Raw genomic sequence first — 26,741 nt, 5'->3', positions numbered from 1 at the left:
GGGTTTCCAGCCTCTCCCCGCTGCATTCCCACCCGTCCCAGCACCTCATTTTCGGGGTACAGAGTTCCCAGGTGCAACCTCACGAGCTGCTGGCTCTGTCCCCAGTGTGGGTCCGGTACAAATTGTGCATTGGCAGCGCCCCAGCCCCCCCAGGACCCCCATTTACAGGGATGGGTATGGGTACACCCCGGATCGAGCAGCTGGCGGGGCACACACAGTTCAGGGGCATCCAATTCTCCATTCCCTGGAGCTGGCAGGACCCAGGCTGGGCCCTGGGTGGTTTTCCAACAGCTGCGCTCCTCAGGGCTTGGTTTTCATTGGAGAAATGTGGGGTTTTTTGGTGTTTTGTTTGTTTGTTTGGTTGGTTTTTAAGGTTTTAAAAAAATTATGTCGTAAAACGTGTGTTGTGCTGTGTGAAAGGGAGAGCTGGGGAAGGGGGGATGTCCTTGTGCTTGTCCTTATCCAGGTGTGTTCTGAGGGGTATTCCCACCCCAGTGCAGGGAGGGCTGTCCTTGTCCATCCCTATCCCAGTGCAAGGTGTGTTTGGGTCCATCCCTCCCGCGAGCTGCCCCGCGAGGCAGTTCTAGAGCTATGACACCTCTCCAACCCCTCCTCTCCCCACCCTCCTCCAGTCCCGCCCCCTCCCGGTGTCCCCAATCCCGCCCCAATCCCGCCCATCCCACCGGGAGCCGGAGCGGAGCCGCCGGGGGAGGGGCCGGGGCGGGGCCGGGAGCGGGGTCGGGGTCGGGGCCGGTCCTGGGGGTGGTCCCGGGGGGTCCCAACCATGCTGAGCCGTCTGGGAGCGCTGCTGCAGCAGGCGGTGGAGACGGTGAGGGGGACACGGGGGGGACCGGGAATGGGAACGGCACCGGGACCCGGACCGGGAACTGGGGGGGTTGTTCCGTGCGCCTCTGACCTCGGCCCCGGTGTGCGCAGCGGGAGCCCAGCGTGGACCTCCTGGAAGCCTTCACCGAGCACTGGAAGGGCATCACCGGCTACTACCTGGAGGCCACAGGTGAGGGGCGTGCGGGGACAGGGTCGCCGTGCCCCGATATGGGGTCACCGTGCCCCGGGTTGGGGTCTCTGAGGTGTAGGAATCAAGTCCCTGTGGTGTGGGAACAGGGTTCTCGTGTCCCGGGAGAGGGTCCCCGTGCCCTAAAATAGGGTCCCTGGCCTGGGAATAAGGTGCCCAGGGAGGGGGGTCCCTGTGCTCTGGGACATGACCCCGTGTCCTGGGACAGATCCCTGTGCCCCGGGATGGGACCCCGTGCCCTGGGACGGGACCCCAGTGCCCCGTGGCGGACCTGGTATGCGGGGCTTTGGCGTGGGACACCCGTTCCCAGTCCCCGGTAGGATTTCTCCGTGCGAGGAGCCCTGCCCTGCCCGGCCCCAACCCCCCGGCACCCCGGCGGGGTCAGCACGGGGGGGTTTGGGTGGGTGCGGACACTCCCGGGAGCGCCGGACAGGCTGGGACACGTCCCCGTCGGGAACACGCCGCTCCCCGGGAGCGCTGAAGCAGGGCCTGGAGAGGCTTCAGCCCTAATTCCCAGCGGGATCTTGGCCCTTCCCGCTGTGCCGGGGGGTCTCCAGGGCTGGCAGCGCCCACCGGGAGAACGGGCAGCGGGATGTCCGGCACCTTCCTAGGCCGGGAGCGGAAGGAGCAGCTGCTGGCTCTCCATCCTCACATTGCCATCTAGCGTCATTCCCACCCCGGAGGAGCGGGATTCCGGGCCGGCAAGGATCGGGGAGCCGCTGGGAGAGCGTCCCGGCTGGGCATCGCTCCCTTTGCCCTGGGAGCGCGGGGGCGGGAGCGGGGGGGACACGCCGCAGCCCCCCCATCCCTGTATCCCCAGACGAGAGCATCCCGGCCAGGCAGACGGACATTCCCTGGCGCCTCAAGCAGATGTTGGACATCCTGGTGTACGAGGAGAAGCAGCACCCGGCGGGGGAGACGGGGCCGTGCCTCGAGTACCTGCTCCAGCACAAGCTCCTGGAGACACTGGGCACACTGGGAAAGGCTGAGGTGGGTGTCCCAGCACCAGGAAGGAGCATCCGCAGTCTTTTCCAGCTCCTCGATGTGGTGCCACTCAGTAATTTTGATTTTTGAGCGTTTTTACTGGAAGCAGGACTTTGTGAAGCGTGAGACGGTCGGGGGGGTGGGGCTTGGCTTTTTTGTGGGGAAAACGGGCTGACCCTTCTGTGACTGTGAGGATTTGGGGTTTTGGGGTGCTGGGGTTGGACTCCCCATGGCTGGGAAAAGGGGAAATAATCCCCCAGATTTTTCAGTGCAGAGAACTGAGTTAAATCCCTAATTGTTAAAGGGAGCCTGGGGCGGGTGGGGTGTGCTGGGGAGGGGTCCTGTGGGTCCTTCTACATCGTTTTGGGGCATCCCCCTGGTTAAGCCAGCGGGTGATTCGGGGCAGTTACAGGGAAATCAGGTGACTGGGCTCTGTCTGATTCCTCCCCACATCTCATTCCCAGTATCCCCCCGGGATGAGGCAGCAGGTCCTGCTGTTCTTCAGCCGGGTGCTGGGGCAGGTGCAGCACCCGCTCCTGCACTACCTCAACGTGCACAGGCCGGTACAGGTGAGGTCCCCCCCTGCCAAACCCCACCCTGGGAAGTGGTGCCCGTGGAGAGGGCGGTGGGAGAGCCCCCAGAATTCCCCCATCCCTCTCCCTGCCTCCCCAGAAGCTGCTCCAGCTCAGCAGCGACCGCCTGGGCTCGGGCACGGAGAAGGAGGAGGTGCAGTTCGCTGCCGTCCTCTGCTCCAAGATCCAGCAGGATCCCAGCCTGCTGCCGTATATCCTGGAGGTGAGCAGCCCCCCCAACCCCACCCCGTGCAGGTAGGACAATTTGGGGTCCCCTCACTGAGCTTTTTGCAGCCCCATCCCCGCTGCAAAGCTTGGGGTGAGGAGGAGGAGGAGGAGGAAGGTGGTGGCTCCTTTGCTGCTTCTCTTCCTCTCCAGGGAAAGAGCATCCTGGACAGGAGGAGAGCCCAGGAGCTGCCGGACAGCCCCAGGGAAGAGGGTGTGGAGCAACCCCCGGGCACCACTGCCAGCTCCCCCCCAGCCCAGCCCTCCCCACTGCAGAGGGACAGCAACCTCGTCACCTCCCTGGTGGGGCTGTGCAGGAGCAAGGTACGGGCAAACAGGGGTGGCAGGAGGGGACAGCGGGCACTGCCGGCCGTGTGACAACCCCCTCTCCTCCTCCTCTTCCTCGCAGAAGAGCCGGGTGGCGCTGAAGGCTCGGGAGAACTTGCTGGTGCTGGCGGGGCTGGCCCAGGACGCGGCTGCCGCCTGCCTGGTGAGGAGCAGCGCCCTGTGCCAGCTGCTCACGGGGCACCTCTGTGAGCTCTACAGTGCCGTGCCCCCCGGCACCGACCCTGCCGACGTCCTCGCCATGGACAGGCCCAGCTGGAGGTGAGGGGGGCGCTGGGAAGGGGACCTCAGGTGTCACCAGGGGTTTGGTCACAGCCCCTCCCCACCCCACCCCGTGTCCTCCATCCCGTGCAGGTCTCAGGGAGATGCTGCCAGCGATGGGGTTTTCCCAGGAAAGGAGAGCCTGGCTGCCTTCCTGTGCTGGCTGGACTACCTGGATGAGCTGGTGATGGGAGCCCACTCGGTAAGAGTCAAAGAATCTGAGTCAGTTAGCTCGGAAAAGACCTCTGAGATCACCGGGTCCAACCTGTGACATCCCATCACCTGGCCTAAGGCACTGAGTGCCACAGCCAGTCCTTCCTTGGGCACCTCCGGGGTGGGGACCCCACCACCTTCCTGGGCAGCCCCTTCCAATGTCTGACCAGCCTTTCTGTGAAGAAATTCTTCCTGATGTCCCGCCTAAACCTCCCCTGGCTCGGCTTGAGGCTGTGCCCTCTCATCTCGGGGGTTCCCAAGCTCATCCTCTCCCTCTCCCCCCAGCTCGTGGCCGACGCCATCACCGAGGCCGTGGAGGAGAAGTTTTTCCAGGGCATCCTGCAGCCACAGCTCCTGCAGATGTGAGTGTCTGAGGCTGTTCTGCTATCCTGGACCTCCCTTGGAGCCAGGAACAGGGGGCCTCCTTTTTTCCCCAGACCCCCCTCACAGCTTCCCCCTTCCCCACCGCGGCAGGTCGGAGCTCGCTGTCCTCGGCGCCACGGCCGTGCTGGCGGGGATGGTGCGGCAGATCCGCGCCCCTGCCCTGCTCCACCGCCTCGTGCTCTTCCTGCTGGGGCCTCACCGGCACCCCGAGACCCCCGGGGACACCCCCCACCCCCTGAGAGCGCAGCTCATCGACCGCTGCGACCACCTGTCCGACGAGGTGAGCCCCGCCCGTGGCGGGGTGGGTGGGGATGAGGGAGGGGAGGCGGCCCCCAGGGGAGGGGTCTCACCCCGCCCACCCTGCCCAGATCAGCCTGGCCAGCCTGCGGCTCTTCGAGGAGCTCCTGAGGAAGCCCCACGAGCACGTGGCTCACAACCTGGTGCTGAGGAACCTGGAGGCCAGGGCGTACCTGCAGCGCAGCCCCCACGCGCCCGAGGAGCGCGGGCCCCCCGAGGCGGACCCCGAGGAGGACGGGCTGTGAGAGAAGGGGGGAAGCTGGGGCAGGGGGGGTGTGTGTGTTGGGGAGTGCCAACCCCTCAGTGCCCACCCCACTGACACCTCTGCATTGCCCTGCAGGGACCTGGAGGAGGATCCCTATTTCACCGATGGATTCCCAGACACCGGCTTTGGGACAACAAACCCTCCCCAGGGATCAGCTCCGGCAGGGAAGGGGCAAGTGAGCGAGGTGGTGAGCAGGTAGGGGTCTGGAGGGGCTGCCCTGGCTCTGGGGGGTGCTGTATCCCCCTCCCCATCCCTCTCTCTCCCCTCTCTTCCAGCTTCCTCTGCCTGGTCCCTGAGGAGGCGAAGACCTCCTCGTGCATGGAGGAAGGCGGCTACGACACCTACGTGCACGATGCCCTGGGCATGGTGGGTGCCTGGGGGGCTCCCCAGGGTGGTCCCCATCCCGCTGCTGGTGGTCCTCACTCTGTCTCCCGCCTGCTGTCACCCCCCTGCCAGGTCCAGACGTGCCGTGCCAGCGTGGCCCCGTGGGGGTGGCCCTCAGCCCCCGGCCCCTCGAGTCCTGCCCCCCTGGAGGGGCATTTTATGAAGGTCACTTCCTCAAGGTGCTGTTTGACAGGATGAGCCGGATCCTGGACCAGGTACGCAAAGTGTGGCCAAGAGCATCAGGAGTGCTCGGTGGGGGTGGGCTCAGCACCCCGCAGGGGGATGTTGGGTGGTGGGGCCCACCCCTGCCCCAGCTCCTGAGCATCTCCCCCCCTTCCACCCCAGCCCTACAGCCTGAACCTGCAGGTGACCTCGGTGCTGTCCCACCTGGCCGCCTTCCCCCACCCCCACCTCCATGAGTACCTGCTGGACCCCTACCTCAGCCTGGCCCCCGGCTGCCGCTCGCTCTTCTCCGTCCTCGTCAGGGTAACGTCACCCAGCGCGCTGGGGGGACATGGGGACACCCCCCAGGTGACTGGGGATGGGCTCTGACTCTTTTCTTCCCCCCCCCAAGGTGATTGGGGACCTGATGCAGCGGCTCCAGCGGGTGCCCCACTCCAGGGCCAAGCTGCTCCTGGTGCGCCGGCAGCTCCTGGGGCTGGTGCCCGGCGAGCAGTGAGTGCTGGGGGGACTTTGGGGGGAGGTGCCTTTTGGGGGGTGGTTCCGTGCCCCAGGGAACCCCCTGCCTTTGCTCATCTGCCCCCAGGATGGATCACACAGTGCTCTTCGAGGGCGTGGTGGTGCTGGAGGAGTTCTGCAAGGAGCTGGCTGCCATCGCCCTGGTCAAGGGGCCACCAGAGGGGCCACCCTGAACTCCCCCTCCAATTCACCTGGGCTGCAGTGGCCACTGGGGGTGGCCAAACCCACGCTCTGGTAGCCTCCAGTGGCCCTGTTCTGACTGCCAAGAGCCAGGAACGGCCGTGGCACCCCAGGAAGGACCTCGCGGGAGGAAGAGGAACCACCGAGTCCTTCAGCAGCACCTTGGGGGTGACGCCCCCTCCCCGTGCAGGATGTGGCCCTGCCGGGGCGTGGTGACTGGTGCTGCGTGTCCTCCTGGGTGGTGGGTTCCTGCTCCCCCCAAACCTCCACCAGGGATTGTTTTGGGGGGGCAATAACAGGGTATGTGGGGCAGTGCCCCCCCCTTCCCCCTCAGCTGCAAGGACTTGCTCGTCCCCCCCCCGGTGCTGTGGCACAGGGTGGGGTGACACGTGTGACACATGTGTGTGTGTGTGTGTGTGTGTTGGTGCTGGTGGGGTTCAGTGCCCCCTGAACCCCCGCACAGCACCTGCCCCATTGGGTGATGCGACTCTGCTCTAATAAAGCTGTGAGCTCAGCACCACACGCTGTCCCCCTGCCATCCCTTCCCGAACAACCCCCCAAAATCCCCCACTCCCGCCCCGTGTCCCACCTTGAACCACAGCCAGGTGGGTGGAAGCAGCAGCAGCAGCAGCAGCCAAGTTTATTTTCCCTGTGGCCTCAGCACCCCGAAACCACAACCGTGTCCTGCCCCCAAAGCATCCACGAGCGCATCCCAGGGCTCCCACCTTCAGTGTGACCCCTGGATGCATGTCCCCCCCCCTCATCCCCCATTCCCAAATCCAGGCTTCCCCTGGCACTAACTACGGATGGGCACCGTGGCCCGGAGCCGCTGCAGGATGCGGCCCCTCAGCCCCTCGTCCTCCACGTGCCACCAGCGCAGCGCGGGGTCACTCGGCTCGGGGGGCACGTCCCCGTGGGCGCCGGCGGGCGGGGCGCTCAGCACCACGTTGAAGCAGACGCCGTCAGACCCCCCTGGTTCCCCAGGCCGGTGCTGCAGCCCCAGCAGCCCCAGGACCCCCGGGCAGGGGTCCCAGGGCAGGCAGTCCCGCAGCAGGCGCAGCGCGGGCCGGCACAGCCCCGCCCGCAGCTCGGGGGGGGACGTGCCACAGGCCACCACGGGCAGGTGGGGGGTCCCGGCGGTGCCCAGCAGCACCCACAGGTCGCCGGCGGCGCTGGTGAAGGGCAGCAGCAGGCGCAGGCAGAGCGGGGCGCAGGGCAGCTCGCGGGGCAGGGTCGGGGGGTGCGGGGGGCTCCGGCGGTAGCGGGCGGCCAGGTCCAGCACGGGCAGGATGTCCAGGGAGCGCAGGGGCAGCGCGCGGGGGTCCCCCGGCCACCAGCGGGCCTGCAGCGACTCGGCGTCCGCCTCCTCCAGGGTCTTCAGGGTCCCACCTGAGGGCAGAGGGAGGGGCCTGGGGTGGGGTGGGTGGGGGGAGGCAGGACAGGCAGAGGGGTGGCAGTGCCCAGTGATGGGGATGGGGCGGGAGGGAGTGAGACCCCCGTTGTGGGGCTGGTAGTGGGACACTGATAGGCCAGACTGGAGTCAGGGGGATGCCAGGACTGGTGGTTGGTGGGGGCAGGGGATGGTGATGCCCTGGTACAGGGCTGGTGGGGGACACAGGCTGGCACAAAGGTGGCAGGGGACACCAGTGACCTGGTACAGGGCTGGCAGGGGACAGGGATGTCCATCATGGAGATGGCAAGGGACAGGGATGCCCATCATGGGGTTGGAAGGGGACACCAATGCTGTGGCCCAGGACAGGGACATCCATCACGGGGCTGGTATGGGATGCCAATTCCCACCACAGGGGTGGCAGGGGACACAGATGCCCATGATGGGGCTGGCAGGGGTCACACCAGGGTCCCCACTCTGTGCCCTCGCAGCCCCCCAGTACTCACCCACGGGGCACGCCAGGAAGGCGAAGCGGATCCAGGCGGGGCCGCGCTCCTCCAGCGCCAGCAGCGTGACGGGTTCACACTCCAGCCCCGACTCCTCCTTCACCTCCCTCTGCAGGGCCTCCACGACGCCCTCCCCGGGCTCCATCCTGCCCGCGGGCAGGTACCACCTCCCGCGGCACTCGGGCTTCGCCTCCTGCACCAGCAGCACCGCGCCCTGCGGGCACCCAGGGGCTCGCTGGGCATTGCTGGGCTCCGGGGGGCACCGGGGATGGGGAGGGGGGGCTGCCTCACCTCCTCGTTGAACAGCACGGCCAGCACCACGTAGCAGACGGTCCTGCCCAGGCTCACGGGCGCGGGGGGCGCGGGGGACCCCTCGAAAGTCGCCCCCACTTCCCAAGCGCCCCCATCCAGCACCGCGTCCAGCTCCGCCGTCGGGGCGTCCCCCATGGGAAAAGGGGGCTGGATGGGGATGGGGAGCACGCGCTCAGGGGGTGGTGGGGTTTTGGGGAGGGGAGGGAACCCCCCAGACGTGCAGGCGGGGGGACGGAGAGCCCCGGCGGCGCGTGGGCTGGAAGGGCTGGTGAGGGAGGGGGTCTGGCGATTGTGGGGTGGGCTGGGGGGTCCTGGAGGAGGGGAAGGGCCTGCTGGACTGCGGGATGGGGAGGGGTGTAGGTGGGGAAGGGCCTGCTGGGCTGGGGGGGCACGTAGCAGGGGAAGAGCTCGGTGGCCTTGGCGATGCAGGGCGGGCTGCAGAAGGGGAAGGGTCTGCTGGACTGGGGGACCCCCAGGGGGCCGTAGGGGGGCAGGTAGAAGGGGAAGGGGTCGCTAGGCCTGGGGAGCCGAGGGGGGCTGCGGTAGGGGAAGGGCTGGCTGGACTGGGGGAGGCATGGGGGGGCACAGGACGGGAAGGGCTGGCTGGACTGGGAGAGGGGGCACAGGGCGCTGGGCGGGAAGAGTTTGCAGGATTTGGGGAGCCGGGGGGCTGCGGTAGGAGAAGGGCTGGCTGGACTGCAGGATGCACGGGAAGCTGAAGGATGTGAAGGGTTGGCTGGACTGGAAGATACTGGGAGGAAAGGGCTGGCCTGACTGGAAGATACTGGGAGGAAAGGGTTGGCCTGACTGGAAGATACTGGGGGGAAAGGGTTGGCCTGACTGGGGGGTACTGGGAGGAAGGGGTTGGCTAGACTGGAAGATACTGGGAGGAAAGGGTTGGCCTGACTGGAGGATACTGGGGGGAGAAGGCTGGCTGGACTGGGGGATACTGGGGGGTAGGGCCTGCTGGACTGGGGGATGCCTGGGCTGGGGTAGAAGAGGTCACTGGGCTGGGGGTCCCGGGGGCTGGAACTGGGAGGGGACTGGGGTCCCAGGGCAGGTGGGACTGCAGGGCACTGATGGGGAAGGGCTGGTCCCAGTCTGGGGGAACGGGAATGGGGTGGGGGCAGCGGGGGACTGGGGGGCGAGCTGGGCTGCAGGGTGCAATGGTGGGGGCGGGAGGGGCTGGGGGCTGTGCTAGGGCCGGGGGTTGGGGGCTATGGGGGAAGATTTAGGGGGCTGCAATAATGGTTGGGGGGCTGCAATAGGAGAAGGGTTTGAGGGCTGCAGGCTGCAATGAGGAGGATTTTGGGGGGGCTGCAATAAGCGCTGGGGGTGCAATAAGGGCCGGGGGCTGCAGGCTGCAATGGGGAGGATGTTTTGGGGGTCTGCAATAGAGGGAGGATTCGGGGGTTGCAATCAGGGTCGGGGGGCGGCAATAAGGGTTGGGGGGAGCTGCAGGATGCAAGTAGGGGGAATGTTCTGGGGGGGGGCTGCAGGCGAGGCTACAAAAGAGGGAGGGTTGCAGTCAGGGTCGAGGGGGCCCGCAGGGTGCAACGAGGGGGATATTTTGGGGGAGCTGCAATAAGGGAACGGTTTCGGGGGTCGCAATCAGGGTCCGGGGGCTGCAGGGTGCAACGCGCGGGATGTTTCAGGGCGGGCTGCAATAGGGGCAGGCTGTGAGGGCTGCAGGCTGCAGTCGGGGCGGGGCTGGGGGCTGCGGGGGCGGTCCGGGGTCGCGGGGGTCCGGGGTCGCGGGGAGGGCGCAGGGACCCCGCAGCCCCCCCCGCCCCGCGCATGCGCCGCGCACTCACCGCGCCGGGGGCTCCGCCGCGCGGGGCCGGCCCGCCCACCCCCCTCGCCGCCCATTGGCGGCGCCGCGGCGGCTCCTCCATTCCCATTGGCTGACCCGGCTGTCACTCACTCAGGGCGCGGCTTGGCCTTAAAGGGGCCGCGCGGAGCGCGTGGCGTCGTGAGAATTAATTTTACCCATAGCCTCGTGCTGATTAACTGCGCCCTGCTGGTTGCCCGGTGCTGTTTCAGCCTCCCTGATTCCAGTGGGATGGCGGGGGACGAGGGGAGATGTCCCAACGTGACCCTGATGGGACGGGGCGGAGGGATGCTGGTGGTGCCACTGGAACATCCCTGAGCCCAATGGGATGAAGAGGGGATGCTGGTGATGCCATAGGATCACCCCTGACCCCAATGGGATGGAGGGGGATGAAAGGGAGACCCCCAGGTGAATGCTGGTGATGCCATAGGATCATCCCTGACCCTGATGGGATAGTGGGAGACACCAGGGCAGGTGTTGGTGATGCCACTGGATCATGCCTGACCCCAGTGGGATGGAGGGGGAATGCTGGTGGTGCCACTGGGTCATCCCTGACTGTGATGGAACGGATGGGGGATGAAAGCAGACACCAAGGCAGTGCTGGCGGTGCCCCCAGAGCATCCCTGACCCCGATGGGAAGGAGGGGGATGAAGGCAGACCCCGAGGCAGCACTGGTGGCGCCGGTGCCCCCGGCACACTTTATTTCTCCCGCCCTGAGCCTTCCTGGGAGATCCTGGAGCGAAGCCCTGAGCTGGAGGCGCCCGCTCCCAACTCCCCAGGGCTCCAGGCCTGTGTCCAGCCCCCATCCCAGACTCCTCAGGGCATCCTTCCAGCGTTCCACGGGCTCACTTGCAGCCCCGCAGGACCCCCAGCGCCTCCCGCACGGCCGAGAAGATCATCCCGTCCAGCTGCAGGGAGTGCAAAGAGCGGGGGTCAGAACAGCTCACCCCGCACCGGGACCCCCCTTGCACACACACCCCAGACCCCCCACCTGGGCTGGGAGCTGGCACGTGGGCCCGGCGGGATCGGGATCGGGGCCGAGCTGGCGGAGGCGGGCGGAGCTCTCCGGGGACAGGAACCGCTGCTCCACGCTGATGGTGCCCGTGAGGGTCTGCACCTGCACCGGTGGAGGGGTCACTGCCTCAGTTTCCACACTGGGAGGGGGTGGGGGTGGCACAGCTGCCTCCCCTCAGGGGGAGGGGGGGTTCAGGGGTTCCTACCTGGTGGGGAGCCCCCGCGGGGACCAGCACGGCATCCCCCAGGCACTGCAGGAGGGTCCAGCCGCTCACCCCGCACTCCTCCCGCAGCCTCCTCCGCAGCGCCGCGTCCAGGTACCGCCCTGGGGGGGCCAGGGAGCACCCAGGGGGCTCCCCCGTTCCCCCTCCTCCTGCCCCGGCTCCTCGGATGCCTGTAGGGTGCCAGGGGTGAGTGGAGCTGGGAGAGGGGGGCCGGAACAGGACAAGGGATGCTCCAGTGGCACCACAAGCACTTATCTCGGGAGTCTCCCTTCATCCCACCAGGGTCGGGGATGATCCAAAGGCACCACGTGGGCAGCACGGGAGGGGGTGCCCTGGTCCCCCCCGGGACTCACCCCGCGCAGGAATTGCCGGATCCGCACGGCGTCCTCAGCACGGAAGATGTGCCACAGTGCCCCGGGCCGGGCCCCCGCCGTGTCCTTGAGCCGCTCCCGCAGCGCCGCGTCCATGTCGTCCGTGTCACCCGTGTCACTGTGCGGGAGCGCCTCTGTGGGTGGGATGGGGGGGATCAGGGGGGAGGCCGGGCAGGGAGGGAGGTGTGGGGGGACCCCCAGTGCTCCCCCCCCGTACCCCGCGGTGCCGCCTCCACATGAACCAGCACGTTGATGGAATCGGCCGCTTCCACCGCCAGGTTTTTAGTCCCGACGTTCCGGTCCCGCGGGCGCACGCCTGGAAGTGGGAGCGGGGTGCTGGGTGAGTGCTGAGGGTCCCTGCGGTGAGGGAGGAGCCCAGGTGCCCCCCAGAGCCCCCGCAGCAGACTCACCGTAGGCTGCACAGACGCGGGGGCGCAGCCAGCGCCGGCCCCGCCGGCCCTGCAGGTGGGTGGCCAGGTTGAGGCGGCCGCTGGCCCCGCAGTACTCGGGCAGGGGCAGGCTGGCACGCAGGTTGGTGGCCCTGTTGCATGGAGGGGGTGTTTGACAATTTGGCCACCAAGGCGAGGGCAGAGCCGCCCTGCAGCCCCCAGCAGTGGCGTGGGGAGGTCAGGGAGAGGGGGACCCACCCTCTGCCCCCACCTACCGGCTCAGCTCCATGTCCCCAAGGCTACTCTCCAGCTTCAGCAGGTCCCCAGCGCCCTGTTCCTGCTCCGGGGATGCTGTGGGAGGGAGCCCGGCATCACGCACAGGGATGGAGGGACGGAGGGGGGCACAGCCCGGCTCCCCTCACACCTCACCCCAAAATCACCCCCTAAACTCCTCACCCTGCTCACCCGCGCTGGCGGTGAAGCCATCCCAGAATCGCCGGCTGCTCAGGCGGACGCGGCTCGCCGGTGCCCGCAGGTTCACCGCCTCCACCTCCTGCTCCCCCCGGGCTGGGCGGAACGACTCCGGCCCCCAGAGCCGCCCCTCCAGCCTCTTCTGCAGCCCTGAAACCAGCACGGGCTGCCGGGGCAGCCAGGGCTCAGCAGGGCTGGGGGTGGGGGGTCCCGGGTGTCCCCACACTCCTCCCAAGGGATGGGGGGCTCACCTGGCCCTGCCGCCAGTGCTCCTGGAAGAGTTTGTAGTTGCTGGCGTGGCCGGGGTCGTGCAGCCAGAGCAGCCCGCTGGGTTCCAGCACGCAGTGGGACGCGGGGGGCTCAGGGGGGCTGGGCGGGCTCAGCTCGCCCCCCCTGCCTGCCTCTCCTGGATCTTCCTCTCCACCACATGGGCGATGATGCTGTCCAGGATGCTGGTCAGGCGGTTGTCCTGGAGAGCAGGACAATGGGGAGACCCTCAGCCCACCCTGACCCCCCCATAGCACGGGAAGGGGTGCCCTGGTTGCCCCCGGGGACTCACACTGGGCAGGGTGGGCACCACGGGGGCGAAGGCCATGCGCACCCCGTCCTGCCCCAGGCACAGCTTCACGGCGGTGGAGGCCAGCAGGTCGCACAGCGTGGTGGTCTGCACGGCCCCCCGCGCCGGGGGCTGCCCCGGCGACGGCGGCCCCACCTCGGGGCTCTCTGCTCAGAGGGGGAGAACACGGTCAGGGTCGCCCACGCCGCCCTCTGCATCTCACCCCCCTTGCCCAGCACCCCGAGAAAGGGAGGGGGTGCAGCATCCCTGACCCCCCCGGGGTGGGGCTGTGCCCACGGCGGGGGGGTCGCAGCCGGCCCTACCTTCCTTGATGGGCCGGGAGGGGTCGGCTTGGCCGCGGCTGGGAGGTGGCAGGGTGGGCACCGCAGCCCCGGCGGCTCCTGGAACACCCATGTGGGTGTCAGAGGGGAGCCACATCCCACACACCCCCCCACAGACACTCTGTGCAGGGGTTGGGGTGCACCTGCACCCCATTATCCCCCCCCATCCACAAATTCCCTCCCGTACCTGCCTGCCCGGGGGCTCGGCCGGGCTCTGCTCCGCAGCCCCTCTCCCACAGGGACAGTGGGACTCGATGCCAAACTTGGCCCTGACCTCATGCAGAAGCTTCCAGAGCCTGGTCAGGACTGGGGACAACAGGGACAAGGGTGTCAGCCCCCCAGCAGCGGGCATGGGGGCAGGGTGAGGGGGTCCCGGGGCTGGGGGACACACTCACCACAGGTGGGGACAAACTGCGTGGGGACCAGGGCTGTGACGGGGTGGTCTCGCCCGGGGGTGCACTCAGGCGGCTGTGCTGGACCCTCTGCATCAGAGACAGGGTGTGTTCGTCCCCACCGAGCCCCCACCCCCAGGGCTGACACCCCCTTTTCATCCCCCCCCAACCCCTTTCCACGTACCGGGGCCGTCAGCCTCCCTCCTGCTGCGGTGGCAGTCGGGGCACAGCTGGAAGCCACATCTGGCGCAGCTCCAGTGGGAGTTGAAGAAGCCACGCTGGCAGGCGTCGCAGAGCTGGGGGGCTCCTTCCCCCCTCCTCCAGGCCGTGCCCCCTGCAGGAAGCACAGCCTCAGCCTCCCCAGTGTGCCCAGTGTCCCCCAGTGTCCCCCTTATCCCGGTGCCCCCTTACCCTCGGGCCCACCAGGGGCTCCCGGCCACGTGTCCCTGTCCCTGCGGACGGCGTCGCAGAAGGGGTCCCCCAGGACCCCCAGGAGGTACTTGGCCAGGCAGAGGCTGCTCCCCACATTCCTGCCCCCCGGTTCAGGGCCGGATTCCTCCAGCAGCTCGCCCTCGGCCTCCCCCAGGGTGCAGAGACCATCGACGCTCAGCTCCCCGTTGTCCCCCAGGGCGAACCTGTGCAGAGAGAGAGGGGAGCAGGAGAGGGGCTCAGAAACGGGGTGATGAGACAAGGAGGCTGAAAATCGGGGTGATGGGAGAGGGTCCTCAAAGGTGGGAGGGGATTCTCTAAAGTGGGGTGACGGGAGAGGTCAGTATGAAGAGGTGAGGGGGGATGGTGTGAAGAGGGGATGCTCTGAAGTAGGGTGGTGGGAGAGAGTGTTCTGAAGTGGGGTGATGGGGCAGGGACAGGACGCTCTCAAGGGATGGGGATGACGGGGAGAGTGCCCCAAAATGGGGTGGCAGGAGAGGTGGCTGCGAAGAGGGGTGAAAGGAGGGGATGCTCCAAGGAGGAGACGTTAAAAAGTGGGATGATGGGAGGGGATGCTCCACCCTGTGAGCTCCCCAGGAGCCCTGGGCTCACCTGCGGAAGTGCAGCAGCCTGCAGGTGCTCTCGGGGGGCTCCTCCTCCTCATCCTGGGGGTCCCCTGTGACCCGGGGGGCACAGGCACAGCAGCGAGGGATGCCCTGGGGCAGCGCAGTGCAGGGCAGGCTCTGCAGGCACCACGGCTCCTGCCGGCTCAGCGGCTCTGGGGGACACGGGGAGTGCTTGGGGACACCGTGGAGCCCCATCCACGCCAGCCAGGAGGGGCTGGGAGTGTCCAGGGCCGGGCTGGATGGGGCTGGGGGCACCCTGCTCTGGTGGAAGGTATCCCTGACCATGGCAAGGGGTTGGAACAAGGTGGTCTTTAAGGTCCCTTCCAACCCAAACTGCTCCAGGATTATGGGATTCTATGACTGGCACGCTGTGGCGGGGGCTGGAAACTGGGCCAGAAAGTAGGGCTGGAAAGTAGGGCTGGAGCTCTGCAGAGGTCAGGGCTGAGATGCCAACACCTCCCTGGGGAATCACTGACCCAGTGACGGCACTTCCACGCCCCAGGCATCCCACCCGAGGGTGCCACGCTGCCCCAAAGGAGCGTTTCCATCCATTCCTGCCCTGGGAATCGCTGCCAGACTCCAGTCATGCCAGGGAAAGCCCCAGCTCAGCGGCTTTCCCAGCCCTCACGTGTGCCCAGCTCGTGCTGTGGGTACCAGGAGCAGGGATGACAAAGTTCCCCTTGGGATTGGGTGATGCCACCACCCTGTCTCCAGCCCCACCGAGCACCCTCCTTCCTTACCTCCCTCTCCCAGCTCCATCCTCCTCTCCTCGGGGTCCCCTCTGCTCTCTGGGCCATCCCCGGTGGCCTTCGTGCCCCTCTTGGCCGCCCCGGCGCCCTCGCTGGCAGCGTGGGGTCCCTCGGCGGTGCCGTGGGGCCTCTTGGCCGAGCGTTTGCCCTCCCCGGGGGGCTCGGGACCCCCGTCCCGCCGGGCAGCCTTGAGGCGAGGCAGCGACTGCTCCGAGTGCCGCGTCAGCCACGTCTTCTTCAGCTTGGTGTGGTTGCTGGGGGGGCACGGGAAGCGCCCCCCGGGCATGCCCAGGGTGGGCTCGAAGGGGTTGGGGACCCTGCAGCCCACCCCCGGGCATCCATCGCAGCCCGGGGTGGGGCACAGACAGGCTGGGGGGGGCTCCGGCTTGGCCAGAGTCTGGGGGTAGTGCCCGTCCTGGTTGGGCTCTCTGGATCCCGGTGGCGAGCCGGGCTGGAGGCTTTGGTAGCCCAGGCGCTCATCTTTGGGCTCCGAGGGCCGTCCTGGCCCTGTTTCCATGGAAAAATCTGCACCGTGGGGCCGTGCGCTCACCCAGGGACCCCCGCAGCCCCCCGCGCCGGGCTGCAGGAGGAAGAGGGGGTGGCTGGCGCTGGGGGGAGGCGTGCGGGCCTGGGGAGGGGGCACCGCCGAGCTCCCCCCCGCTCGACCATCCCTCCAGGGGGCTCCCGGCGGCTCCGGCACCACCGGCTCCCCGTCCCCGTCCCTGTCCTGGCCGGCCGGGCTCTTGCCCAGCAACTGCGGCGCCGCGTGGTCCTTGGCGGGGGCGTGGAAACCGGGCTCTTTCTTCGGGTAAAAGTCCTGCCAAGGGAGCAGAGGGGGCTGGTGTCACCCCGGCTGTGGCGGGGGTCCCCTGTCACTGCCTGTCACCCCGGGGGGATGATGGGGAGCATCCCGCGGCCCTACCTCAGTTTCCCCGCCACGCTGCTGAGCGGGGCGGCAACCCCGGCGCTTCCCAGTGATGGGGGGGGGGGCCTGTGTGTCCATCCCCCGCCCCCCGCGGCAGCGTGGGAAAGGAATGGGGAGCCGCAGAGGCACGGGGTGCGACGGGCGCACCCAGGGCTGGCAGCGCTGCCTCCCGCCGCCCCCGCCGGCTCCTGCCGCCGTGACTCAGCCCCGGGGGTGGCATCACCCGCGGGGACACCGCGGAGCACAGCATCACCCCAGGGGCGTGTCACCCCGTCCCTCGTGGGGAGCTGGGACCCCCCTGACGAGCTGGAGAGAGGTGTGGGGGGCTGGAGCCCGCTGTCGCCCGGGGACCCCCGACCATCCACGCTCTCCGGGGCGTCCTACCTTGTTCCCTGAGCTGGAGCAGTCGTCGAAGGGGGGCAGGGCCGCCTTGCACCTCGGCGGGACCCCCAGGTAGAGGGGCTGTCCCCAGGCGGGCGCGTAGGAGCCCAGGCGCCAGTCCACGCCGGCGAACCGCCCGTCCCCCATCGCCCCCGGCGCCTCCGCCCCCGCGCCGCCAAACGGGGGCTCGGCCGGGGGTCCGGTGGGCAGCAGCGAGGACAGGAGGAAGGGGCTGTGCTTGGCCTCCACGAGGAAGGGGCAGTGGCGGAAAGCCGGGGGGTCTCCGGCAGTGTCCCCCGCGGCCGTTCGGGGCTTGCCGGCGGTGCCGGGGCGCTGAGGGTCCAACCCCGGCACGGGCAGGGGGTAGCGGTGGTACGCGTGGCTGTAGAGGGCCAGGGGGGCCAGCACGGCCTCAGCCCACCGCGGCCCAGGGTGGTCCTTGCAGGGCTCCCCCCAGCCCGCCTTGGGCTGCCCGTTCCTGGGGGGCAGCAGCGGGGGCAGCTCGGCCCCGTCCTTGGGGCGGCACAGGGCGTCCCGCAGGCACGGCGGGGCCGGGGGGTAGGGACAACCCAGCCGACCCCCAGCGAGCTCCCGGACGGGTCCCAAACATCCCTCGGAGCCCCTCCAGGGACACCCCTTCTCCATCCCGTAGCTCAGCTTGCCGGGCTCCGCGTAGCCCGGGAGTCCCAGCTCGGCGGCAGCGCTTCGGGATAAGACCATCCCGCTGCTCTCCATCCCCCGGGAGTCCTGCGCTGCGTCCGGGGCTCTTCTCCACCGCGGCGGGGTCTCCCCCATCCTCGCGTCGCTGGCCATGCTGCTCCCACACTCATGTAGTGCTCAACGCCGTCCCGGGCTGGCCGGACCCTGCGGGCAGGAAGAGGGGCATCAGCGGGACACAGCACCGAGCCCTGCCCGGGCAGCGCCGCGGGCAAACCGAGGCACGGCGGTGGCTGGGGGTGTCGCTGGGGGGGTTGCTTTCAAGCCCCCAGCTCCCCCGCGCCGTGTTAGGTGGGCATCCCTCCGGCATGGCGAGGGGGGGCATCCCTGACTCCCGTGTGTCCCGGCGGCATCCCTCGGGAAGCGCGACCCGGGAAGGGAGGGCACGTGTCTGCAGCGTGTGTATTCGCCGTCCCATCCGGTCCCTCCTGCGTCCAATCCCGGCGGTTTTGGCGGCCGGGACGCACCTCGTGCCCACCCGTCCCTCCGCACCCAGCCTGGCCCCGCGCCCGGCCGCTGGCACCCAGCGTGGGGAGGCCGTGCCCCGCGCAGGTATTTGCCTCCGGCCAGGGCTGGGCTGCGCTTCCCAGGAGGGCTTCCAGAAAAGGGGGAGCTCCCCGCTCCCAGGGGGCCCCTCCTGGGAGAAATGCCTGCGGAGATTTTGCTGGATTAGCCCTCCTGCGGGACCCGGGCCACACGCAGGCGCGGGGTGCGAGAGCCAGGGCTCGCCGCGCCAGCGGTGGCATCGCTTCCCCCTGTCCCACTCTCTTTGCGACAGCCGGGACAGCCAAGGGGGACAGGCACGAGGTCACCCAGCTCCCAGTCCCGCCGCAGGGTGGGGCGGAGCCGCCCTGATGGCCGGGATGGGGACAAGAGTGGGATGAGGACAGGAACAAGGTGGGGACAGGAGCAGGGTGGGGACAGAAGTTTGTGTCCCCAGAGCCGCCTGTCCCCGTCACATCCTCTGTGCCCAGGGAGGGCAAAGTCCCCATTCCCACACTGCTGGGGAAGCATCCTGGAGTGCCCCGTCCAAACTGGGGCACCCTGGAGCACAGGGACACCCTGGGGACACCCACCCCGCCCCTCCAAGGCGCAGGACCCAGCCAGGCTCCCCCATCCAGCCCCTCCTCTCCAGGACGCTGCTCCCAGCCTTCCCCCCGGTGCCCCAAGGCTGTCCCACCACAGCCCATCCCTGAGGTCTCCCCAGGGTGACGTTGTCCCCTGTCCTTCACCCCATCGGGAGCACAAGGAGCCGGTCCCACAGCTCGGCGAGCATCCCCTCCACCCCACAGCTACCTGGAGGGTCCATCAGGGACCCCGCGGCCGAGGACGAGCGGGTGTCTCCTCCGGTGACACCAAATCCCGGAGAGGCAAGGCCGGGAGGGTGGGAACACCTAGACCCACAGGCTGAAGGGGTCCGGCTCCGGGATCTGGAGGAGGCAGAAAGCTGCCTGGGCAGCCCTGGGGATGTTCTTCTCCGAGTGCTGGAGCTGGAGTTTTTGATCCATTGGCTTGGGGGGCTCCGTGCTCCTCCTGCCTATTGTCCTAAGAGCTGGGGGGTCCCGCTGGACCGGGATTCAGGGAGAGAGGTATCCAGGGAGCAGCACGAGTGGGACGTTCCCCGGGCTCTAGGCAGCCCTGAGCATGACAGCAGGACGAGGTGGTGGCAGTGGCTCCGCTCCCAGCGATCTGCAGCCTCCGCCGGCTCCGGCAGCGACTGGGCGAGCGGGGGGGAGGGATGCTGGGGCTGCTGACGCCCGGGAACCGGGAATCGGCGCGGTGCCGGCGGTGCCGCCCAGCCCCGGGGGCACTGGCGGCGGTGCCAAGGCAGGGCAGGTGTGCTCTGCCCCGTGCGGGTGAAGAAAGCGCCCTTTGTTCGGCGGTGCCGCCCCGTCACCGCTGAAAGGCTCCAGCCGCCCCGCTCCGGGCGGAACCGGAATGGGAGAAACACCGGGATGGGCCAAGCGCCCCCTGTCCTGGCTCTGAGGGGGTGGGGATGGCGTGTCCGGCACGGAGCATGCGGCCCACTCCATGGGATGGGAGCCCCTGGGACCTCTGACCCCTCTGCCTTTGCCCAAATGGTAGGGATCTGGCCTCAAGCCGTGCTGCCACCTTCATCCAGAGCCTTGTCCATCCCTGCTCTGGTGGCCTGGGATGAAGGCAGAGCTCCTCTGCCTCCCTGCAGACACGGTGGCAGCCAGGTGGGAAGAGCAGGATGTGCTCCAAGGGGTGCAGAGGGGATTTGTGGAGCACTGGGCTGCTGTGGCAGCATCCCCGTGGTGCTGTCCTGCCCAGGGATGAGGAGGGAGTACCCGGGGGGCCACTTAAACCCCTGCCCTGCAGCCCACCAGGATCACACCCATCCCAGCCATGCCCTGCAGCCCACCAGGCAAGAACTGGCACCCCGTGAGTGCTCCCTGCACCATTCCCAGCACTGGGACCCCCCCCAGCACCAAGACACCCTGACCCCAAACCCACCAGCTGCTACACCCCCCTCCTTCCAAGCGATGCTCCAGCCCTGGAGAGGGGGGAGCAGGTCCAGGGGGCTCCCCCAGGTGGATCCCCCTCTCCTGGGCTCCCGCTGAGGTGGTGCTGATGGCAGCAGTGCCGTGCAGGTTTATGTAACGTGCGTGTGTCCCAGGGACATGCACTCCTTACATAAACTGCATCCCTGCTCACGGCTCCCCTGGAATGGCTGGGCAGGGCTCGGCACGGGGGGCTGGTGGGCTGGGTGCACACAGGGTGGGGTGAGGGCAGGCCAGGGCCCTCAGCAGAGCACGGGGCGGCCTCCTGGCTCAGCAGCAGCTTCCTCGTGGTCCCCAGGAGCCAGGAGCCAGGGTTAACCCTTGCTGGACGTGGCTTGGGGCACTGGGCACCACCGGGGTCATTTGGCCGTGCCAGCGGGCATTTGGGTGCCCCCATCCCACCACCAGCATGGGTCAACCCACAGCAGGACCCCCTGGAGCCCTGCTCTCTGTGGAGGGGAGGGTTTGGGGGTGCTGCTCGCTGCACCCACTGGGTGCCAGGGAACAGGGAGGGGACCCAGACAGGGCTCGGGGCGAGGGAGAGCCCGCGCCTGCCTGCGATGAGAAGGTGCTGAAAGATGAACTCTTCCCATTCCCTCCCTCTGCTCCACGGGAGTGATGGATCCGGAAGGGCTGGGAGGGGGGGGAGCTGGCAGCCAGGAGGGGCTCTGGGAGGGGTCTGCAGCATCCCGAGTGGGTCTTGGCAGGGGGTGCCGTGGATGTTGGGAATGTTGTGAGGGAGGGGACAAGCAGGGAGAGGAAGGGACACACCACCCTGAAACCGGGGAGCCCCAAGGGGCAAAGAGCAGGGAGCCAGGGGGGAGGGAGAGTGATGCTGGAGGGACAGCAGGGAATTTCCCATCATGCACTGGGGCAGCATCCCCAGGCACTGTCCCCTCCCCACGCCTCGATGCCCTCAGTGCGCTGGAGAGCCCGAGGCCCTGGTGAAGCCTCCTTGGGGCCAGCACAGCCCCCACGGGATAACCACGCTGTGGGCAGCTCTGTTGGGGCTCAGCCACAGCCCCCCCAATCCCAGGAGCAGGATCCCTGCCTGCCTCCCACACCCACAACCTCTGGCCGTGGTCCCTCCACTCCCTGCCTGTCCCAGCACGACCCACAGAGGGTCCCCCAGGGTGATCTGGGGAGGTCCAGGCTGGGCTTTGCTGGGAGGTAACACCCCCCCACCTGCCCTCCAGGGAGGTTCTGCCATGGTGGCTTGGCACAGAGCTCCAAAATCCCTGGTTTTTCCCTTAAATCAGAGGGACGTCAACACCCCTGAGCTGAGCACTGGCCGGAGCGATGCCGAGGGAGGTCGGAAACACCTGAATTAGAACCCTTGGCATCCCTGCCCTGCTCCAGGCTGGAGCACAGGGGACACACTGGGAGGACACAGGGTGGAGGGATGCTGTCCCCACGCTGTCCCCATGGGATCCTGGGGGGGATGCATGGCCCTGTGAGTTCCCAGGATGTCCCAGCGCTGGGGAGGGGGATGAATGGGGGTCCTGGCACCCAACAGCCCCTCTCTGCTGATGCTCCAGCAGCCCAGGATCCTGCCAGCCCTACCCTGGTGCCCATGGCACCTGCCTGGGCCAGAGCTACTCCGGCCACCCCCAGGAAAGGGCCCAGAACCCCCCAGACCCGCAGGGACCCCTGGCTGAGGAAGAACCTGAAATCTGGCCTTTTCCTTACGCAAAATGGACCCTCCCTCCGGCTTGACCGGAGTTCACTCTGCACACACAGAGTCCCAGCCCTTCCTCCTCCTCTTCCTCCTCCTCCTCCTCCTCCTTCCTCCTCCTCCCAGCCCCGGCGCTGAGCCCGGCACGCACCTACCTACCTGCCTCCACCGCGGCGCAGGTGAGGAAGCTGAGGGCGCAGGCAGAGGAAGCAGCCCCGATCCCCCCCCCACACCGTGCCCAGCACCGGACGCGATGGCCGCGAGAGCTTTTGTTAATCTGCACCCGGCGCTTAAATTAAAAAGAAAAAAAAAAAAAAAAAAAAAAAAAAAAAAAAAAAAGGAGGAAAAAAAAAAAAACAAACCCACGTCAAACCTTCAGGAGTCTGGAGGCTGCGGCGGAGCGGAGGGCACGGGAGGACACTCACTCCCACACGAGCAGCTTTCTGGGAATTAGGGCCACAGCCCAACTGCTCTGGCAGCCCGCTCTCCCCTCCAGCCCTGGCTGCCGGTACGGCGGGACCTGGGCAGCCTCCCCGGTCCCGGTCCCGGTGCCGGATCAGCCTCCCCGGCCCCGCACGGCCCCGCCGCCGCAGGGTCGGACGCGTCTCCCGCCCCTAATCTCCCGCTTTTCCCCGGGGAGGTGAGTAAGCATCGCTAATCCCGCTCTCTTCGCTGCTGGGCACAGACGAGCCGCTCTCCCCCCATGCCCCCCCACCGGGCCGGGGGGCTGCACCCCGGCAGCCCCCGCCCTCCCCACCCCAGGTCGCCCCTTTTCCCCCCGGGGGGAAGGTTGGGATGCAGCCAGGAGATGGAGCAGCTCCTCCCCGTCAGAGGGGACCCGGGGTGATGATGATGATGTCGCAGCCACCCACCTTTGCCGGTGCCCCCCATGCCCGTGTGCCAGCGCGGGGGTGCAGGGGGGGACGCAGGACGCGGCGGATGCTGCTGGATTCTGCCTTGCCCGCATCCCTTTCCTTCCTAACCCCCGGGGGAGGACAGGCGGGACGAGCCGTCCCGGCAAGCCCCGGGTGCGGGGGCACAGTGCCCGTCTTGTGCCACCCCTTCGCCTTCAGTTTCCCCCCTCTGTCCCCCCCACGTGCCCGGGACTCCTGTTTACCCAGCGCCAGGAACCAGCTTCAAATACCTTGATGTAATTAAAAGCTCACCCCGGGGCCAAGGGCTTAGGACGGCAGCCAGGGACACGGGCAGCCCGCTGCCACCTGCGTGCCGCACAGGCAGGGCTGGCAGCTGCCCGCGCTCCTGGCAGCACGTACCTGGCAGCCTCCGGGGGCTCCTGCCCTCAGCCCGGGCCCCTCTGGTGCCCCCGGAGCCGGTGACGGGCAGGTGACGAGGTGGCACCGCTCCCGGTGTGGGGAAAGGAGAGTCAGGAGTGCTGGGCAGGCTGGCAAGGCTGTGCCTCAGTTTCTCTCGGTGCCCGGTGATGCTGTGCCTCAGTTTTCCCTCGGTGCTTTGGGATGCTGTGCCTCAGTTTCCCCTCGGTGCCCAGAGAAGGGTCCCCAGCACCACCCTGAGCGTGGAGTCCGGTTCCCCCCGAGCTTGGGGGACTGTGGTCCCCAAACCTCCCCCCCCGCCTCTCGCCCTAAGCCTCCGGTGTCACGGCAGGGACACGGAGCCGGAATCTTGCTCGGTGCCAGCGCGGGCTGGCTGGGGACAGACGGGTCCCCGGGGGGACAGGCGGCTGCGGGGAGGAGAGAGGGGATGCAGCAGCGTTCCTTCAGCCGTGTCCTCCCACACTCCCGTCACCTCGAACGCCCTTTCCCCGACCCTTCCTGCCACCACCGCGCTTCCCCACCCGCCGTCCCTCTTCCTCTCCATCCTCCTCCTCCTCACCCTCATCAGCGGTTCACCGGCAGCCTGGGGGCATGTGCGCGCTTGAGGACACGATGTGGGGGTGCAAGAAGTGCTGGCTGACCCCCATAATGAGGGAGGACGGTCCTACCTGCCCGGCAGCGGCGGGGAGGGTCTCAGCCCCCGCCCACCCGAGCCCCCGCGCCCCCCGCCCGCGGGCAGCCCTCTGCTGCCTGCAGCTCCACATCCCGCCTCCCTGCCCTCTGCGGCGGCGGGAGGCAGCTGAGAGCTCCCGGGGCTGCCAGAAAAGAGGCTGCGTTTAAACAACAGACATAATTATGCTTTTGATACCGTCTGCTAAAAATACAGCGCGGTGCCGCGCGGGGAGCCATGTGTGCTCGGCCTCACATGGCTCCCGCCCGGAACAGCTGACTCAGGCAGTGGGCACCGAGAGTGGTGGTGGGGGGATTGGGACACGGCTGGTGGGGGGACCCCGGAGAGCATCGGGGGGTCCAGACCTTCCCCAGCACTCCCTAGCCCGTGGGAGGGTGCTGCTCTGCCAGGGACCCCTCCAACAGCTGGTTTAAGGGTGATGAGGGCAACCCAAGGATGGCATCAGCATCTCACACAACCCTCCCCAGAAGGGCAGAACCCACCCCCAGTTGGCTGTAGTGGGGTGAAACGAGCTGGGAATGGGGCAGTGTGGGGGGGAGTGGCTGGAGGAGCGTGGATGTGTCACTTGGTGTCACCAGTGTGGGTCTGGGGGGGCTCAGGGGGCTCCCAGCCCCACCAGCAGTGGGGGAGTGGGGGGATGCTAAGGGGTGCAGGGGGGCTCTGGGGGTGGCACCCCAAGCACCCTGCAGCTCCCCGGGGAAGGTCTGGAGGGTAAATCCCATTAATGAGTAATGAACCCACTTAACCTGACCCAGCACTGCCCGGGGGAGGGAGCAGGGCCAAGGTGACACCCCCGCAGTGCCCGGCCATGGCACCCGGGGCACTGACCTTCGGCAGTGCCAAAGCACCGGATCATGAGGCTGCTGCCCTGCGGGAACGGGCAGTGCCTGTCCCGGGGGCACTGACGGCGCGGGGTTGGCATCACAATTCCCTGGAGCACCAGCCGTGTCCCTGTCAGCTGGGAGAGGGAGCAGCCCCGGGTCACCCGGGCCCTGCCAGCTCCGAGGGATCCAGGCAGGGAGCCATTCCCCCTTGTCCTGGCACTCTCCCTTGTCACTCTCTAGCTCTCCTGGAGCCCCTTTAGGCCCTGGAAGGAGCTCTCAGGTCTCCCTGGATCCTTCTCTTCTCCAGCTCTCCCAGCCTGGCTCCAGAGCAGAAGGGCTCCAGCCCTTTGGAGCATCTCTGTGGCCTCTGGACTCGCTCCAGCAGCTGCACAACCTTGTGATGTGTTGGAGACCCCCAGAGCTGCAGGTGGGGTCTCACCAGAGCAGAGCAGAGCGGGAGAATCCCCTCCCTGAACCTGCTGGGGATGCAGCCCAGGAGCCCCCACCTCGGATTACGTGACCTCCTGCGACACCCCAGCCCCATTTCACCCCACCCCAGTGGGCACCAACCCTGCCCCGGGGTGGGACAGAGGTGTCCCCACAGCGGTGCCAACCGGGGCTCAGCCTGGCACCCCCTCCCCAGAGGGGACTGTGGCAGCGGGCGAGCTCAGGTCAGGCGCTTAAACTGCCGTGCTGGGGCGGTGCCAGGCGAGCCGGGAGGGGATTAGGGCTTTGCTGACTGCAGCCTGGCACAGGCCCGTGCGCTGACACAGCTGGGATCGGCGCTGGCACCCGCGGGGGCTGCCGCGGCCCTGGGATGGGGGACAGGCTGTGCCGCCCCGCCTTGTCCCCTCCTTGTGTTCCAGCCCCCGGGGAACACCAGACCTGCCAGAGCAGGGCGCCCAAAACTCCTGGTTCCCTTCCCAGGAACACACCTTGGGAGCAGTGTGTGTGTGTGTGTGTGTGTGTGTCTCACTTTGGCTGAGCTGGGAATCACCGATCCCACCCCCACCCTGGGGATGGAATGCTCGGGCTCCAACGCCGCTGCCAGCCCCTGACAGCACACCCTGGGGTCCCCCAACCTGGGAGACACCCCCCACTTGACCCCCAGGTCGCCCCAGCAGCCTCCCTGGGCTGTATCCTTGGAGGAACCGCGCTCCCTAAGCGGCTTTAGGGGGATTACAGGCAGCCCCCTGGCCCTTGCTGTCCCCACCCAGCCTTCCTTCTCCGCTGCTTTAAGTAATCGTCTCCCAGGCAGTTTTACGGGGCTAATCCAGCCACCTCCACCTAAGCTGCTCCAACACCCCTGCCTGCCCCGGGACGCCCCTCGGAGCCTGCCCTGGAGGGGCTCCAGCCCGGGACAGACGCTCTCCCTGCCCTGGGAAGACCCCCTGAAAGCAGCCAAGGGCTAAAAATACAGGCTGACCTGAGGGGTGAGGGCAGGAGGGATTGGGAGCGAGGGGATTGGTGCCAGGGACGGGGCACCGGGGGACAGGCGGGTGCCCGGGGGGCAGGGGAGGCCACACGGGTCACCTTGTGCCACCCTGCCCGACCCACTTGTGCCCACCCAGGCAGGGTTGGGAACCCCCCGGGTGGGATGTGGGAACACCAGCAGGGAGAGTTTGGAGGCAGGGGGGGTGGGCAGGGCCGTAGGGACAATCCAGGAGGGATGGATGTCAGGTCGGGGACAGAGGGACAGGGATGTCCCAGCAGGGCCAGGGTTGCTGCTGCCACGCCGTGGGGGACGCGGCTACTGCAGGATCCCAGCAGCCCAGCAACCCCCCTGCTGCCTTCCTGGGAAGTTTGAGGGCTGACCTGGGGGTCTGGGGGTCCTCAAGTGGGTGGTAAAAGACTCCGGGTGGATCCCGAAGGATAAATCGTCCTCCAAAAGAGAAAAATCATCTCAGGAAGCTTCCCTGGAGGAGTCTGGGGCTGCCACCTGGCATCCTGGAAGCTGAAATATGGATGAAAAGACCCTGGGAGGATGCCCTGGAAGGAATCTCAGACTGATCCTGGAGGATCAATCCTCCAAGAGAAAAATAATCTCAGGAAGTTTCCCTGGGAGAGTCTGGGGCTGCCAGAGGGATCCCACGTGCCTAAAGCAGAGACAACTCCTGGTTCCAAAAATCTGAAACAGCAGTTATTTATTTATTTATTTATTTATTTATTTATTTTTCCATGTACAAAACCCCCTATTTTTTGGGGGGAGAGGGGAATGTTAAAAGCCTGGGAATGTGGTGCCCAGCAAGGCAATGGTGAAGCACCAGG

The 26,741-nt window shown here is 67.8% G+C and overlaps 3 protein-coding genes across 3 annotated transcripts; 1 reads left to right on the top strand and 2 right to left on the bottom strand.

Annotated features, from left to right (window-relative positions):
- Positions 1 to 734: 734 nt before the first annotated feature.
- Positions 735 to 6,362, top strand: FHIP2B (FHF complex subunit HOOK interacting protein 2B). The gene is given in 18 exon segments (XM_050325761.1): positions 735 to 829; positions 937 to 1,015; positions 1,854 to 2,023; positions 2,482 to 2,586; positions 2,690 to 2,812; positions 2,968 to 3,138; positions 3,224 to 3,420; positions 3,514 to 3,622; positions 3,919 to 3,995; positions 4,108 to 4,297; positions 4,386 to 4,555; positions 4,655 to 4,774; positions 4,855 to 4,945; positions 5,036 to 5,075; positions 5,078 to 5,178; positions 5,309 to 5,449; positions 5,538 to 5,638; positions 5,730 to 6,362. Coding segments are annotated over 18 exon segments (2,136 nt in total). The 5' UTR covers positions 735 to 784; the 3' UTR covers positions 5,836 to 6,362.
- An 86-nt stretch (positions 6,363 to 6,448) lies between these two features.
- NUDT18 (nudix hydrolase 18) lies at positions 6,449 to 9,899 on the bottom strand. Its single transcript, XM_050325765.1, has 4 exons — positions 9,865 to 9,899; positions 8,030 to 8,197; positions 7,739 to 7,952; positions 6,449 to 7,231 (listed from the first exon to the last, which is right to left on the bottom strand). Exons 2-4 carry the CDS (start codon positions 8,183 to 8,185, stop codon positions 6,639 to 6,641), a joined length of 963 nt encoding a protein of 320 aa, XP_050181722.1. The 5' UTR covers positions 8,186 to 8,197; positions 9,865 to 9,899; the 3' UTR covers positions 6,449 to 6,638.
- A 675-nt stretch (positions 9,900 to 10,574) lies between these two features.
- On the bottom strand, positions 10,575 to 19,140 carry HR (HR lysine demethylase and nuclear receptor corepressor). Its single transcript, XM_050325600.1, is given in 20 exon segments — positions 10,575 to 10,789; positions 10,873 to 10,998; positions 11,102 to 11,315; positions 11,399 to 11,624; positions 11,708 to 11,806; positions 11,901 to 12,031; positions 12,155 to 12,230; positions 12,345 to 12,516; positions 12,602 to 12,748; positions 12,751 to 12,819; positions 12,910 to 13,073; positions 13,230 to 13,368; positions 13,435 to 13,553; positions 13,643 to 13,729; positions 13,824 to 13,973; positions 14,051 to 14,274; positions 14,681 to 14,846; positions 15,435 to 16,260; positions 16,753 to 17,613; positions 18,763 to 19,140. Coding segments are annotated over 19 exon segments (4,008 nt in total). The 5' UTR covers positions 17,563 to 17,613; positions 18,763 to 19,140; the 3' UTR covers positions 10,575 to 10,726.
- Positions 19,141 to 26,741: the final 7,601 nt, after the last annotated feature.

This window comes from Myiozetetes cayanensis, unplaced genomic scaffold (assembly GCF_022539395.1).
Source record: "Myiozetetes cayanensis isolate MyiCay16 unplaced genomic scaffold, myiCay2020 scf30, whole genome shotgun sequence".
In the NCBI taxonomy this organism is placed as follows: domain Eukaryota; kingdom Metazoa; phylum Chordata; class Aves; order Passeriformes; family Tyrannidae; genus Myiozetetes; species Myiozetetes cayanensis.
The sequence above is the reverse complement of the archived record's forward strand: the minus strand, read 5'-3'. Positions and strand labels throughout refer to the sequence as shown.